This window comes from Bos javanicus, chromosome 13 (assembly GCF_032452875.1).
Source record: "Bos javanicus breed banteng chromosome 13, ARS-OSU_banteng_1.0, whole genome shotgun sequence".
NCBI lineage: Eukaryota > Metazoa > Chordata > Mammalia > Artiodactyla > Bovidae > Bos > Bos javanicus.
The window spans coordinates 11,038,833-11,054,919 of NC_083880.1; the positions used below are offsets into that span (position 1 = coordinate 11,038,833).

The window sequence follows — 16,087 nt, forward strand, 5'->3', positions numbered from 1 at the left end:
ATGAAAACATGAATGAAATTGGTGTTTTCCATCTTACCCAGGACTCATCAGAGGCTGGCAGTGGTCAGCGCCAAACTTCAGGTGGAGAAGCAGCAGAACAGATCTTTCTTCAACACTGTTAGCACGAGGCCAGTCCTGGAGCCCCCTTGTGTTGGAAATTTCAATAATCCTTTAGTGCTCAACGGAAATCTTACTCCAAGAGCAAACTTAAGGTTTTCTACCTCAATTCCACGCCCTTCGAATAATAGCATGGAGACTTACTTGACCAAGGTTAGTTCTATTATCTTTTTTCCACTGGGTTTCAGATTTCTGATATTAATGATCCTTGTTTGTAATTTGGTGAACTTCTGAGTCATTTATTTGACTTATGCACACTAAGTAAAAGCTGTCATTAACTGTGCTAATCAAGGAAACATTTAATGATTTTTTTGGTCCTAGATCTCTCGTTTTTAAGAGATACTTTTTAAATTTCTTGAAAAGCTGCATTGAAATTCTACTTTAGAAATGAAATCTTATTGCCTAGTAACTGAAAGTATACTTTAAAATGTTTGACTTTCTAATTGATTTCACTTTGGCAGTGGTTCATAATCATTTCTGAGCTTTGCTGCACCCACCGCAGTTTATCTACCCCTAAGCATAAGTGAAAAGGCAATGGTACCCCACTCCAGTACTCTTGCCTGGAAAATCCCATGGACAGAGGAGCCTGGTAGGCTGCCGTCCATGGGGTCTCGAAGAGTCAGACATGACTGAGCGACTTCCCTTTCACTTTTCACTTTCATGCATTGGAGAAGGAAATGGCAACCCACACCAGTGTTCTTGCCTGGAGAATCCCAGGGACGGGGGAGCCTGGTGGGCTGCCATCTATGGGGTCGCACAGAGTCGGACACGACTGAAGCGACTTAGCAGCAGCAAACATAAGTGAATTACTGGCATCTAAACACTAACCACATATGGATGTTTTTTTATTTGAAAGAATCCTAGATAAATCCTTTTTATGAATTAAACAAACTTGTAATACTAAATCAAAAGATTAATTTCTGGTTTTAGGTTAACATCTTTTGTTATTTTCTTGTACAAGAGTATGTCTTTAATTGCTATTTTACTTATAGAATTTTGATTTAAATTTCTAAAAACTATCGTGCTGAGCAGTTGTAGAATGATTCTAAATTTGTAGTTAATGCAAACATTTAAAAATTATAAATGAAGCTCACTTTATCTCTATCTTGACCTCATCTGGATGGATGGTATCTAAGATAGCAATGATGGGGAGTCTTTAAATTGCAACCAGTTTTCATTGTGTAATCATTGTGGTTAAAATATCCGTTTCAGTCAGTGCACACGGGTTTATCGTTTTGATGGTGTTTTCGTGATGTTGGTGATGCAGAGAAAAGTAGCCCTTGTTAAATGCAATCTCAACCTCTTTTCTCATTTGGCTTCTTGCCATCATAGAAGAGCAACCTAAAGTTTCTTCGACAGCACTGCGGCTATGTTGGGTCTTAGTACTTGAGAGCCGTGAAATTGGAGGATGTGCTTTAGCTGTGCAGTCACAGCGGGCCTCTAAACACTTCATCCCAAGTCAGATACTTCCCCACGCAGGCCTAAGGGGAGGAAGCAAATGCTTGACCCCCGTCCCAGACATAGGCAGCCTACTGCACACCCAAGTTCACAGTACTGTGGGCACCGACATCTTTTCAAAGAAGAGATTTGGAACCAAGCAAGCACTTCTTAGTTCCTTGTCCCAAACTCACCTGTTAGATAAATCTCCTCTCTTCTCATATGGAGGGTAGGAGTATAAGTCTTCACCTTGAAACTTCAGGCTGAGGAAATGAAGTTGAACTGTAATTTCTGACCAGATTTAGATTATAATTGAGATTACACTCATGCTTTTTGTATAAACTAATGATGACAGCTTGGATAGAAGTATGCTAGACAGTAAAGATGGATAAGGCGATGGCACCCCACTCCAGTACTCTCGCCTGGAAAATCCCATGGACAGAGGAGCCTGGTAGGCTGCAGTCCATGGAGTCTCGAAGAGTCGGACATGACTGAGCAACTTCACTTTCACTTTTCACTTTCATGCATTGGAGAAGGAAATGGCAACCCACTCCAGTGTTCTTGCCTGGAGAATGCCAGGGAGTGGGGAGCCTGGTGGGCTGCCCTCTATGGAGTCGCATAGAGTTGGACATGACTGAAATGACTTAGCAGCAGTAGCAGCAGCAGACAGTAAAGAGAGATCTGTTGAGTGTTTTAAATTTTGTTCTAAATAACCCAAAATGTGGATAATTAATTGTTGACTGATTTTAGTTAACCAGGTTTTATCTGAAGAAAATGAACATCCTTTTAAGGACGAATCTCTTCAGTTTTGGCCTGCTTGATTCAAATAAAGATTTTTTCCTTCCAGTTCTCTGTCCTGTTTTTAAAAAATATTTATCCTTTCTAAATTAACTATATCAACTGCTACAAATAGGAGTTTGATATTGATTTATTCTTATTTATGCATTTAAAGTGCATAATTTAGTTAGAAAGTCATGTCATGCCACAAGCATTGTTCAATTATATAGGAAGGATTTATATATTCATTTTGTCTATGTTATAGTTAAAAATCTATGTGTTTTTTCTTTACCTGAGAAAGTAGCTGGCCCAGGACTCAGTAAGAATGCCATTGGCTTTGTTACTTCTTTTGTAGAGTTAGGAACTTTGAGTAAATCAATGAGTCTCATACCTTACAAAAGTTTTTTCTGCAAAGATGATTTGGGAGAATGGCATTGAAACATGAATAATATCATATATGAAACGAGTCGCCAGTCCAGGTTTGATGCACGATACTGGATGCTTGGGGCTGGTGCACTGGGATGACCCAGAGGGATGGTACGTGGAAGGGGGAAGGAGGAGGGTTCAGGATAGGGAACACGTGTATACCTGTGGCGGATGCACATTGATATATGGCAAAACCAATACAATATTGTAAAGTTAAAAATAAAATATATTAAAAAAAAAAAAAAAGAAAACAACCTTTCTTCTAAAAAAAACTTCTGCGTGGAACCGTGTTATATAATGTGGAGACAAGTATAGAACCGTTTAGCTAAAGAGTGGGCAGAGCCCCTGCAGCTGTGACTTCTCTGTTCCTCAACCCTGCAGCGACCCCTGGGGGACCTTCCCCTTCTGTGGGACGTAGTTCGGAAACTAACACTGATGAGAGAATCCTTCTCGCTAAACGTCTTCAGAATTAAGTCTTGCTGGCACGTTGTTTTCTTGTATATAATTTTCTCACCTTTCTTTGTTTTTGTAAAATGGAAAGGTTTAAAGAAAATCACAGATGTGTTCTCCTTATTAACATTCGACTCAAACTACTTCCTCTATTTGAACAGGATCCTCACCTAGAAATCAAAATAAAGTCTCGGAAGTACATATTTAGGCCAGGAGCTTTTAGGGGAGAAGATAGTAATCTTGTGGGTCATTCCGAGGATTATGGGTCATTCCCTAATTCTTTGAAATTATGTGTACTTGATAGACTGATATTTATTGTACTTTTTATCAGATTAATCTAAATAGCATTCCATATATATGTTCTGTGTTGTCTATAAGCAGAATAAGTAGGAATTCATTTTCATTTGTGTGATTTTTTTTCTACTGAGGTAGTCTTCAGGTTAGGTCTAGTCTCTAAAAGTATTATTTAAAAGTAACATTTAATAAGTTATCAACATATAACTTGTTTATGTTAAAGATAAATATTTGACTTATTTCAGATGTGGCGGGAGTTGGACAGGAGTATAGCTAGAGCACTAAGAGAAGGTATGTTGCCAAAATGTATGAATTAAATTTAGACATTGATTTCTGAAATACACTGTAAACAATAAATGGCGTCTCTTTCCATTGTTTGGATAACAGATGCTGTGTTAAATATTGTTTTATATACATAGCTAATGAAAAATGTGAAAGCATGAGCAGTCATAGTGAAAAATATCCTTCTTCATTTATTCATCATGTACCATAGCTTGAGAAACAGTCTCTGAAGGTCTGTGTATTTCTTTTTATTTCTAGCTGTATCCTTCTTCTACTTCCTCCATCCCCGTGGAGCTGTCTTCCTACACCCTGACACGATTCTCAGAAAACGTGCCGCTCATCAGCCTCTCAAGTGTCTGGTAGTGGTTAAGGCTAGGAAACCCAGACTCGAGCAGTCACGTTTGTGTAGCTGTCACTTGGTGGGTGACTTTAAAACTTCTCTGTCACTAGATACGTCACCAGTTTATCTTTTACCCTCGGGAAATGCTCCAAACACCCACGTCAGTTTGGGTCCTGCCAAAGTAGTTGGTCTTATCTCTTTACCAGCTTACTCTGCCGCTTAGCTCTGCATCTAACCAGCCAGACTGTGTAGGATCCCACAGATTCGCTTGCTCACCTCCGGTCTCTGTACGGGCTTCTCCCCTCCGTCTCTTGCACTTTTTCCCGTCCTTCAGGTAGCTACATAAATATCACCTCCACCAGAAAGCTGGCAGTATTGACACAAAGCTGGCTTCCCCTCCTGAGTGTTCCTTGTGCCATCTTTTATATCTTAGTATTTGTGACTCTGTATGGAAACTGCCTGTTTGTCTGTTTTTCCAGTTTAGGGCATATCATTTTTCAGGGTGGACTGGGTCACCTTCATCTTGTAATTCCAGCGCTTGTCACAGAACCTTTGCATGAATACATGAGTATTCATCATTTCACTCAATTGCATGAGTACATGAATGAAGAATGAGAAAACCAGGAGCTCTGATACTCAGCCCCACATGCGACCATAAGCAGATTAGAAAATTGTACTCTTGATTAGTATTTTGTGTTGTGTCATCTATAGATATATTTCATTTTTCAGAATACTAGGAAAGGTCTCAGGGTTTTTTGTTTGTTTACGAATCTTAGTTAACCCAGGTGTTTTAGGTAAAGAATATAATTCTTTCCTTTTCTTTCAGTTGATCCTCAGTTTGCATCTGATGCCTTTAGAGTGTCTTCTCGAGGATCTACAGATGGGTCAAATGTGTGTGATGACCTACTTTTGTAAACAGAAGAGCAAGATATACAGATTTGGAAGGAAAAATACATGATTCAGAAAGATAAATAGTAAAAGTTTCTCTACTGGACCATTTCCATGCCATTTCGTTGTTTCCCATTAAACATGATGAGAAAATCTTTATTAAAGGAAAATATTTTTGTATTATGTGTGTATGATGAAAATTTATATAGCATTTTAAGTGATGTTTCTCTGCATCTAACTTAGTTTTTAGCAGATTTAAACATCAGCACTGTTGAGTTTTCCATATTCTAAGTGATAGTGTTAGTCACTCAATCGTGTCTGACTCTGTGCGACCCCAGGGACTGTAGCCCACCAGGTTCCTCTGTCCATGGAATTCTCCAGGCTAGAATACTGGAGTGGGGAGCCATTCCCTTCTCCAGGGGATCTTCCAGACCGTGGGATCAAACTTGGGTCATGTGCATTGCAGGTGGATTCTTTACCATTTGTGCCACCAGGGATGCCCTTTACAAACTCACACTGAGCCCTAATACCAGCTGTTTAAACAGCACCCAAAGAGCCAGACTTGTCTTTAATTTTTAGTGGTGTTGATTGATAGCTTTTTTGTATTTTTCAGTTTTTATCACTATATATAGACCTAAAGATTTAGATACTGCTGTATGGCTTCCGTCAATCTTTTGATGTATTACAGTTGTTAATAGTGGCATAAAACTTGCTATATATAACTTTAAACACAGATTCATAGGCGTTTTCTCATGGAGAAATAAGATTTGCCTGAGTTTTTGCCTTTTAAATGAATTAACTTTTTATAATTTTTGTTTTTAATTAGAGGATAATTACTTTACAATATTGTGATGGTTCCTGCCAAACATTGACCTGAATTGACATAGGTATGCGTATGGCCCCTGCCTCTTGAACCTCCCTCCCACGTCCCTCCCCATTCCACCCCTCTAGGTTGTCACAAAGCACCAACTTTGGGTTCCCTGCATCATACAGCAAATTCCAAAAAGACACATGTACCCCAGTGTTCATTGCAGCACTACTTACAGTAGCTAGGACATGGAAGTAACCTAGATGTCCATCAACAGATGAATGGAGAAAGAAGCTGTGTATTATTCAACTATAGAAAGGAATGCTTTTGAGTCAGTTTTAATTGACTTGATTTACTTTTGGAGACAGTGTTAAAATTAGAGAAAGTTCCTCTCGATAAATAAGATTTGCCTAAGACTTTTCACCTTATCTTTACCTATCTACCAATCTATCTATTTTTGCTTTGCTTTTTGGAAAAAGTCTTAGAAGACTTTTTTTTGGAGAAAGCACCAGACAAACAGACATTATCACAAAAGTCCCCTAACTCCCATATATCCTCCTAAGGTACCATTTATCCTTCCTAAATGTTATTTGTTCTCCCATAAGTGCCTCGCTCAAGTCACCTGTTATTCAGAAGATGCCTTTTTCTCCTACTCCCTATCATTTATGAAGTAATATATCAACTCCCAGTAATTCCATTAATGCTGAAGAAGCTGACATTGAACGCTCTATGAAGACCTACAAGACCTTCTGGAGCTAACACCCAAAAGATATGTCCTTCTCATTGTAGGGGACTAGAATGAAAAAATAGGAAGTCACGAGATACCTGGAGTAATAAGCAAATTTGGCCTGGGAGTCCAAAATGAAGCCAGGCAAAGGCTAACAGAGTTTTGCCAAGGGAGCGCACTGGTCATAGCAAACACCCTCTTCCACCTACACAAGACAAGACTCTACACATGGACATCACCGGATGGTCAATACTGAAATCAGGTTGATTACATTCTTTGCAGCCATTCAGGTATGACCTAAATCAAATCCCTTATGATTATACAGTAGAAGTGACAAATAGATTTAAGTGATTAGATCCGATAGAGTGCCTGAAGAACTATGGACAGAGGTTCATGACATTGTACAGGAGGCAGTGATCAAGACCATCCCCAAGAGAAAGAAATGCCAAAAGGCAAAATGGTTGTCTGAGGAGGGCTTACAAATAGCTGAGAAAAGAAGAGAAGCTAAAGGCAAAGGAAAAAAGGAAAGATATACCCTCCTCAATACCAAGTTCCAAAGAATAGCAAGGAGAGATAGGAAAGTCTTCCTCAGTGATCAGTGCAAAGAAATAGAGGAAAACAATAGAATAGGAAAGACTAGAGATTTCTTCAAGAAAATTAGAGATACCAAAGAAACATTTCATGCAAAGATGGGTGCAATAAAGGACAGAAATGGTATGGACCTAACAGAAGCAGAAGGTATTAAGAGGTGGCAAAAATGCACAGAAGAACTGTACAAAAAAAGATCTTCATGACCCAGATAACCACAAAGGTGTGATCACTCATCTAGAGCCGGACATCCTGGAATGTGAAGTCATGGCCTTAGGAAGCATCACTATGAACAAAGCTAGTGGAGGCGATGAAATTCCGGTTGAGCTATTTCAAATCCTAAAAGATGATGCTATTACAGTGCTGCACTCAATATGTCAGCAAATTTGGAAAACTCAGCAGTGGCCACAGGACTGGAAAAAGGTCCGTTTTCATTCCAGTCCCAAAGTTCGAACTACCGCACAATTGCACTCATCTCACGCGCTAGCAAAGTAATCCTCAAAATTCTCCAGGCCAGGTTTCAACAGTATGTGAACCTTGAACTTCCAGATGTTCAAGCTGGATTTAGAAAAAGCAGAGGAACTAGAGATCAAATTGCCAACATTCAGTGGATCATCAAAAAAACAAGAGAGTTCCAAAAAAACATCTACTTCTGCTTTATTGACTACACCAAAGCATTTGACTGTGTAGATCAAAAAAAAACTCTGGAAAATTCTTAAAGAGATGGGAATACCTGATCACCTGACCTGCATCTAAGAAACCTGTATGCAGGTCAAGAAACAATAACTGGACATGGAACAACAGACTGGTTCCAAATCAGGAAAGGAGTACGTCAAGGCTGTTTATTGTCACCCTGCTTATTTAACTTATATGCAGAGTACATCATACTAAATGCTGGGCTGGATGAAGCACAAGCTGAAATCAAGATTGCTGGGGAAATATCAATAATCTCAGATATGCATATGACACTGCCCTTATGGCAGAAAGTGAAGAAAAACTAAAGAGCATCTTGATGAAAGTGAAAGAGAAGAGTGAAAAAGTTGGCTTAAAACTCAACATTCAGTTTGCATTCCCACCAGCAGTGTAAGAGGGTTCCCTTTTCTCCACACCCTCTCCAGTATTTATTGCTTGTAGACTTTTGGATCGCAGCCATTCTGACTGGCGTGAAATGGTACCTCATAGTGGTTTTGATTTGCATTTCTCTGATAATGAGTGATGTTGAGCATCTTTTCATGTGTTTGTTAGCCATCTGTATGTCTTCTTTGGAGAAATGTCTATTTAGTTCTTTGGCCCATTTTTTGATTGGGTCATTTATTTTTCTGGAGTTGAGCTGTAGGAGTTGCTTGTATATTTTTGAGATTAGTTGTTCGTCAGTTGCTTCATTTGCTATTATTTTCTCCCATTCTGAAGGCTGTCTTTTCACCTTGCTTATAGTTTCCTTTGTTGTGCAAAAGCTTTTAAGTTTAATTAGGTCCCATACAGTGTGGAGATTCCTTAAAAAACTGGAAATAGAACTGCTGTATGATCCAGCAATCCCACTGCTGGGCATACACACTGAGGAAACCAGAGGGGAAAGAGACACGTGTACCTAGATGTCCATCAGCAGATGAATGGATGAGAAAGCTGTGGTACATATACACAATGGAGTATTACTCAGCCATTAAAAAGAATACATTTGAATCAGTTCTAATGAGGTGGATGAAACTGGAGCCTATTATACAGAGTGAAGTAAGCCAGAAAGAAAAACACCAATACAGTATACTAATGCATATATATGGAATTTAGAAAGATGGTAACAATAACCCTGTGTACGAGACAGCAAAAGAGACACTGATGTATAGAACAGTCTTATGCACTCTGTGGGAGAGGGAGAGGGTGGGAAGATTTGGGAGAATGGCATTGAAACATGTATAATATCATGTATGAAACGAGTCGCCAGTCCAGGTTCGATGCACGATACTGGATGCTTGGGGCTGGTGCACTGGGACGACCCAGAGGGATGGTATGGGGAGGGAGGAGGGAGGAGGGTTCAGGATGGGGAACACATGTATACCTGTGGTGGATTCATTTCGATATTTGGCAAAACTAATACAATATTTTAAAGTTTAAAAATAAAATAATTACGAATAAAAAAATAAAATAAAAACTAAAAAACACAAAAAACTCAACATTCAGTAAACTAAGATAGCATTTGGTCCCATCACTTCACTGCAAATAGATGGAGAAACAATGGAAACAGTAAAAGACTTTATCTTTTTGGGCTCCAAAATCTCTGCAGATGGTGACTGCAGCCATGAAATTAAAAGATGCTTGCTCCTTGGAAGAAAATATATGACCAACCTCGACAGCATATTAAAAAGCAGAGACATTACTTTGCCAACAAAGGTCTGTCTGGTCAAAGCTATGGTTTTTCCAGTGGTGATGTATGTATGTGAGAGTTGGACTGAAAAGAAAGCTGAGCACCAAAGTATTGATGTTTTGAACTGTGGTGTTGGAGAAGACTCTTGAGAGTTCCTTGGACTGCAAGGAGATCCAACAAATCAGTCCTAAAGGAAATCAGTCCTGAATATTCATTGGAAGGACTGATAGTGAAGCTGAAACTCCAATACTTTGGCCATCTGATTTGAGGAACTGACTAACTGGAAAAGACCCTGATGCTGGGAAAGATTGAAGGTGGGAGGAAAAGGGGATGAGAGATGAGATGGTTAGATGGCATCACTGACTCGATGCACATGAGTTTGAATAAGTTCCGGGAGTTGGTGATGGACAGCGAAGCCTGGCGTGCCGCAGTCCGTGGGGTCGCAAAGAGTCAGACACGGCTGAGCTACTGAACTGAACTGACTGCTACCAACCCCCAGTTGTAGTCACCCCTTACAGTCACATTTCTTTGTGAACCTCTCCATGTTATTGTTTTGTTGCTCAGTCGTGTCCAATTCTTTATGACCCCATGGACTGCAACACGCCTTGCTTCCCTGTCCTTCACCATCTCCCAGAGTTTGCTTAAACTCACGTCCATCGAATCAAACATGCCATCTAATCATCTCATCTTCTGTCACCCCCTTCTCTCCAGCTCTCAGTCTTTCGCAACATCAGGGTCTTTTACAATAAGTTGATTCTTCGCATCAAGTGGCCAAAGTATTGGAGCTTCAGCATCAGTCTTTCCAATGAATATTCAGGGTTGATTTCTTTTAAGATTGACTGGCTTGTTTTCCTTGTTGTCCAAGGGACTCTCAAGAGTCTTCTCCAGCACCACAGTTTGAAAGCATCAGTTCTTCAGCGCTCAGCCTTCTTTATGGTCCAACTCACACATGTGTACATGACTCCTGGAAAGCTTGAATCTTTTGGAGATTAAATCTCCTGTCAGTTGCATCATTTGCAAATATTGTCCCCCATTCTGTGGGTTTTCTTCTCTCTTGTTTATGATATCCTGTGCTGTACAAAAGCTTGTAAGTTTAATGAGGTCCCATGTGCTTATTTTTGTTTTTATTTTCATTACTCTTAGAGGTGGGTCAAAAAAGATATTGCTATAATTTGTGGCAGAGAGTGTTCTGCCTATGTTCTCGTTTAAGAGTTTTATAATGTCTATCCTTACATTTTGGTCTTTAATCCATTTTGAGTTTGTTTCTGTGGATGGTGTTAGGGAGTGTTCTGATTTCATTCTTATACATGTAGCTGTCCAGTTTTCTCAGCACTGCTTATTGAGGAGGCTGTCTTTTCTCCACTGTATAGTCCTGCTCCCTTTGATTGCTATAGCTTGTAGTATACTCTGAAGTCAGGGAGCCTGATCCCGTCAGCTCCTGCTCTTCTTTCTCAAGATTGTTTTGGCTCTTCAGGGTGTTTTGTATTTCCACACACACTGTAAAATGTTTTGTTCTAGTTCTATGAGAAACACCATTGGTAATTTGATACAAATTGCATTGAGTCAGTAGATTGCTTTGGGTAGTATAGTTATTTCGACAGCAGGAAACGGTTTATTCAGAGTGGTTCTAGGTATGTGGTGGCTGCCTTGAATTAAATCAGATTAAATCAGATTCATTAAATCAGATCTGATTTTCCCAGCCTATGGCTCTTTGTGTCCTGCAGAAGGCGCCAAATGACTGGCCAGAGCTCTGATGCTTTGGAAAACGTGAAATGTAATTTTAAAAGGCCAGCATCTTAAAGCATTCAGTGATCTGTCTGCGACCCTTCCCTTTGCTTCATTTTAGTGTGGTGTGGGTCAAAATGAGAAGCAGACAGGAAAAGGGTTGCCTCTCCTGGCATGTGGTAACATTGTGGAATATGGAAATGTGAGTCAAACACAGAGACAGCCCCGTCAAACAGCACCTAAACACAGAGGACGGGAGTGTGTCCTTGGTCTTCTGAAAAGATTATACAGTAAAGAATGGAAGTGATGAAACATGCTTCAGAAACAAGATAAAGAGAAAACATTTTAGAAAAAACCTATAAAAAGAATAAAAAGTTGTAGATGAAAGAGAGAGGAGAGCTCAAAGGAGCATGAGACCAGGGAAGGTGGATGAAAGTACTGACATGGGAGCTCCCAGAGGCAAGATCCTAGTCCTCTATTTCTTGCAGTTATAATCATAATAAGTGAATTTCAGATGAATATCATAGTAGTGGACAAGAGAAAATACGCCAGGTCATCTGAAACCAATGGAATTCTTTATTGCAAGGGACTCTATATAATTTTTATATATTTTACATATATCTTACAGACTGCATTGTGTGTGTGTGTGTGTGTGTGTGTGTGTGTATATATATATATATATCTGCTGCTGCTGCTGCTAAGTCACTTCAGTCGTGTCCGACTCTGTGCGACCCCATAGACGGCAGCCCACCAGCCTCCCCCATCCCTGGGATTCTCCAGGCAAGAACACTGGAGTGGGTTGCCATTTCCTTCCCCAAAGCATGAAAATGAAGAGTGAAAGTGAAGTCGTTCAGTCGTGTCCAACTCTTTGCGACCCCATGGACTGCAGCCTACCAGGCTCTTCCATCCAAGGGATTTTCCAGGCAAGAGTACTGGAGTGGGGTGCCATCGCCTTCTCCATATATCTATGTCTATATATATATATATATATATGACAATGTCAGGTGCTAAGTTTCAAATTTTCAGTGATACCAAAGAGAGTGTTGCAGGAATTTAGGAGGAAGTTGCGTGGCTATGCACTTCTGTGGTCAGGAGAGAAGGACAGCAGCTCTGGGAGGGGCTGGGACATGGCCTGGGCCCTGACTGATGGGAAGTGAACAGGATATTTGAGATGAATGAACAGAATTCACTTCCTATGCCAGTTGTTAAGCAAGGGCATTATGAACATCCATAAATCTAAAGAGTGGAAAAACATGGCCAGAGATTAAAAGAATAATCTTGCGAACTACCTTCAGAGGGGTTATAGTGGATGAGAAGCCACAAGTTCCTGGTTCAGCAACATCATCTCAGTGCTTTTTCAGTGTTCTGGTGCCAATAGCACCATTTTTAAAAAAAGTTTAATAAGTTAACAAATGATGGGAAAGCTTGACATGACATTTGTTATATATATAATATATGTATCATATTGTATATATATCCTGCTTGATGCTTTAAAAAGTTAAAATTATGATCATAAGATACATGAAGGGTATAGACAATTAGCATCTTAAGACCAGTATCAGGACTATTTGAAACCAGAGGAGGAAGATTAGCCTCATTAAAAGTTACTTCTTATTTAATAAAGAGAGCTATATTCCTCAAGACTTACACTTAGACATAGTGATTATTTTTAGCTATGTTTTTGGAGAAGGCAATGGCACCCCACTCCAGTACTTCTGCCTGGAAAATCCCATGGACGGAGGGGCCTGGTAGGCTGCATTCCATGGGGTCACCAAGAGTCGGACACGACTGAGCGACTTCACTTTCACTTTTCACTTTCATGCATTGGAGAAGGAAATGGCAACCCACTCCAGTGTCCTTGCCTGGAGAATCCCAGGGACGGGGGAGCCTGGTGGGCTGCCGTCTATGGGGTCGCACAGAGTAAGACACGACTGAAGCGACTTAGCAGCAGCAGCAGCAGCAGCAGCTATATTTTGCCTATCTCATTACATGAAAGAAATTTTAATCTAGATACTTTGTTTTCTTTACCCAGCTCTTCTTCCCCATCCCTCTTTCAAAGCATTAAAAGCAAAATACTTAAGCTGATTTTGTCCAGGAATTTTCACCATGCATGTAGAGTATCCTGCTCGTGGCCTCCCTGTGTGGTGTTTATTCCCTGGTACTTTACTGGCAGGTTTCTCTGAACCTTAACGTCTAGAACCCATGACCTGAAGTGCTGAGAGATCTCCCCCTTCAGTTCAGTTCCTCAGCTGTGTCCAGCTGTTTGCGACCCCATGGACTGCAGCACGCCAGGCCTCCCTGTCCATCACCAACTCCTGGAGTTTACTCAAACTCATGTCCATTGAGTCGGTCATGCCATCCAACCATCTCATCCTCTGTCGTCCCCTTCTCCTCTCTCCTTCAATCTTTCTCAGCATCAGGGTCTTTTCCAATGAGTCACTACTTCACATCAGGTGGCCAAAGTATTGGAGTTTCAGCTTCACTATCAGTCCTTCCAATGAATATTCAGGACTGATTTCCCTTAGGACAGACTGGTTTGATCTCCTTGCAGTCCAAGGGACTCTCAAGAGTCTTCTCCAACACCACAGTTCAAAAGCATCAATTCTTCAGTGCTCAGCTTTCTTTATAGTCCAACTCTCACATCCACACATGACTACTGGAAATACATAGCTTTGACTAGACGGACCTTTGTTGGCAAAGTAATGTCTCTGCTTTTTAATAGGCTCTCTAGGTTGGTCATAACTTTTCTTCCAAGGAGCAAGTGTCTTTTGATTTCATGGATGCAGTCACCATCTGCAGTGATTATGGGGCCCCAAAAAATAAAGTCAGCCACTGTTTCCATGTTTCCCCATCTATTTGCCATGAAGTGATGGGACCGGATGCCATGATCTTAGTTTTCTGAATGTTGAGTTTAAGCCAACTTTTTTACTCTCCTCTTTTCAGTTTCCTCAAGAGGCTCTTTAGTTCTTCTTCTCTTTCTGCCATAAGGGTGGTGTCATCTGCGTAAATGAGGTTATTCATATTTCTCCCAGCAATCTTGATTCCCACTTGTGCTTCATCCAACCCAACATTTCTCCTGATGTACTCTTCATGTAAGTTAAATAATCAGGGTGACAGTATACAGCCTTAACGTACTCCGTTCCCTGTAGGCAAAACATTTGATTTCTGCTCCCCTTGTCTTCCCATAAAAGGGAGTTTTGGATGATAATTTCCCAGGAAATCTCCAGTGGTTTTAAGACCAAAGACTGGTTTTGATGCTTTGTCTCATTCCTTCCAGCTGTTTTGAGTTCTGTTCTCCTTGGTTAACAGAGGCTTATAAAAATGCATTGGTTATTTTGCAGCTTCACAGGTAAGACAGCAGAGGCTTCCCAAGGGCCAATCCAGTTCCATTTGAGGCTGGACCAGTCATCCATGTGGTTGGCCTCTGGTTCTCATCAGCTGTCTTGTTCTGTGCAGAGTGAAGACGGTGTGCAGAGTGAAGGTACAGGCATAATGCTTCACAGTTCCTGTGTTCCAAGAACAGAGATGCTCCGCCAGCTCACTCTTCAACCTTGTTCCCAGCAGGTATGACGGATTTGTTTGAGTTCTGAGCTGCTGTCAGAGTGGAGAGTCTGATTGGATCTCCATGCTAACCAAAATGTTCAGCACTGGTGCATCGCATATTGACTGATTTCTAACTTGAAGTCCTGGGGTCTTCCTGGAGGAAAGGACAGCAGGGACTTGCTCTTGTGTATTGCCAGTGGTGGTGTCTTAGATCAAATGCCTGCGAAGTTCCAAAATGTGACCCAAGTCAGGTGACCCAGCCCTCCTTCCCATGTAGTGAACAGCGTCGGGGATGTCTCTCCCCAGCGGTGGTACTTGAACTGTGTATTCTCATCTTCATCATGATAGTGTAGCGAACTTTTTGTGCTTGGCAATGAAAGTTGGACAATTCAAACCAGATGATTATAATCCACGTGGCTCTGGATGTAATAAAAAACAGTCATATGATGAGACACAGTCTATTTCTTACACACACATTCCACTCATATATGTTTGATTTTAATTGTACTCTGCATCTAATTATAGTCCTTTCTTGGCTAGTCCCACATCGTCATGGACCGTGGGGCCCAGAAAGACAGCTAGGCAGGCACCAAACTGACCCTCCACTGGGCGTTATTTGAGAGCTGATCATAAGGCTTCAAGTTCATGGCTGCAGTGGGTGCTGCCCCCACATCAGTAGCACAGAAACCTTCCTGTTGTACCAGAACGTCCATCTAAAAATGGGTAACATCAGTAGGAAGGCTGGGGCAGAGGGTAACACTGCCCTAGCAGGTTAACAGCCCTTGAAAACCAACCAATCTCAGGTCCCCTGGAAACTAGAGAGGCCTGTAGCTGTCATGAACAGGTCAGACCATGTATGAACTCACAGGAGACTCAGTCTGGCGCTCTGGGGATCAGAGCAGATGATTTAAAGTCTCTATATATCTGTGTGTTCTTTGAGAGAAAAGATTGGGGTGGAGAAGCAAACTGATCAAAAATTCTACTCTAAAGAAAATTAAACAGCTTTCTTTAGCCTTTAATATTCTGGTTTGATTGCAAATCTCTAAGAGGGGGAAATAAAAGGGAGCTTTTCCCAAATGTTTTTCAACTGTGATTCCATCTTCACTGGGAATCACTCAGATTTCAATATGCACAAATGCCCCCCCCCAACCCCCACCCCAACCCAGTTTGGAGAATGCCAGCTGGAGAGATCGGGGAATCTCCCGCTGTCCAGGGTTGCCAGTTCTGCTGAGACTCAGCTCCCAGGTCGGTGCTTTAGCAGTCCAAAGGGGTAGCCTTCACAATTGGACCCCCACATGCTTGGTGGTATGTGAATGCTTGCTAAAG

At 41.0% G+C, this 16,087-nt stretch overlaps 1 protein-coding gene across 1 annotated transcript in view; it reads left to right on the forward strand.

Moving 5' to 3' along the window:
• LOC133258936 (ankyrin repeat domain-containing protein 26-like) overlaps positions 1-16,087 on the forward strand; it is a 96,763-nt gene that overhangs the window by 66,972 nt on the left and 13,704 nt on the right. Inside the window, exons 30-31 of the mRNA XM_061435676.1 lie at positions 42-270; positions 14,675-14,782. Coding sequence (XP_061291660.1) covers positions 42-270; positions 14,675-14,782 — 337 coding nt within the window. The remainder of the gene's footprint in view (positions 1-41; positions 271-14,674; positions 14,783-16,087) is intronic.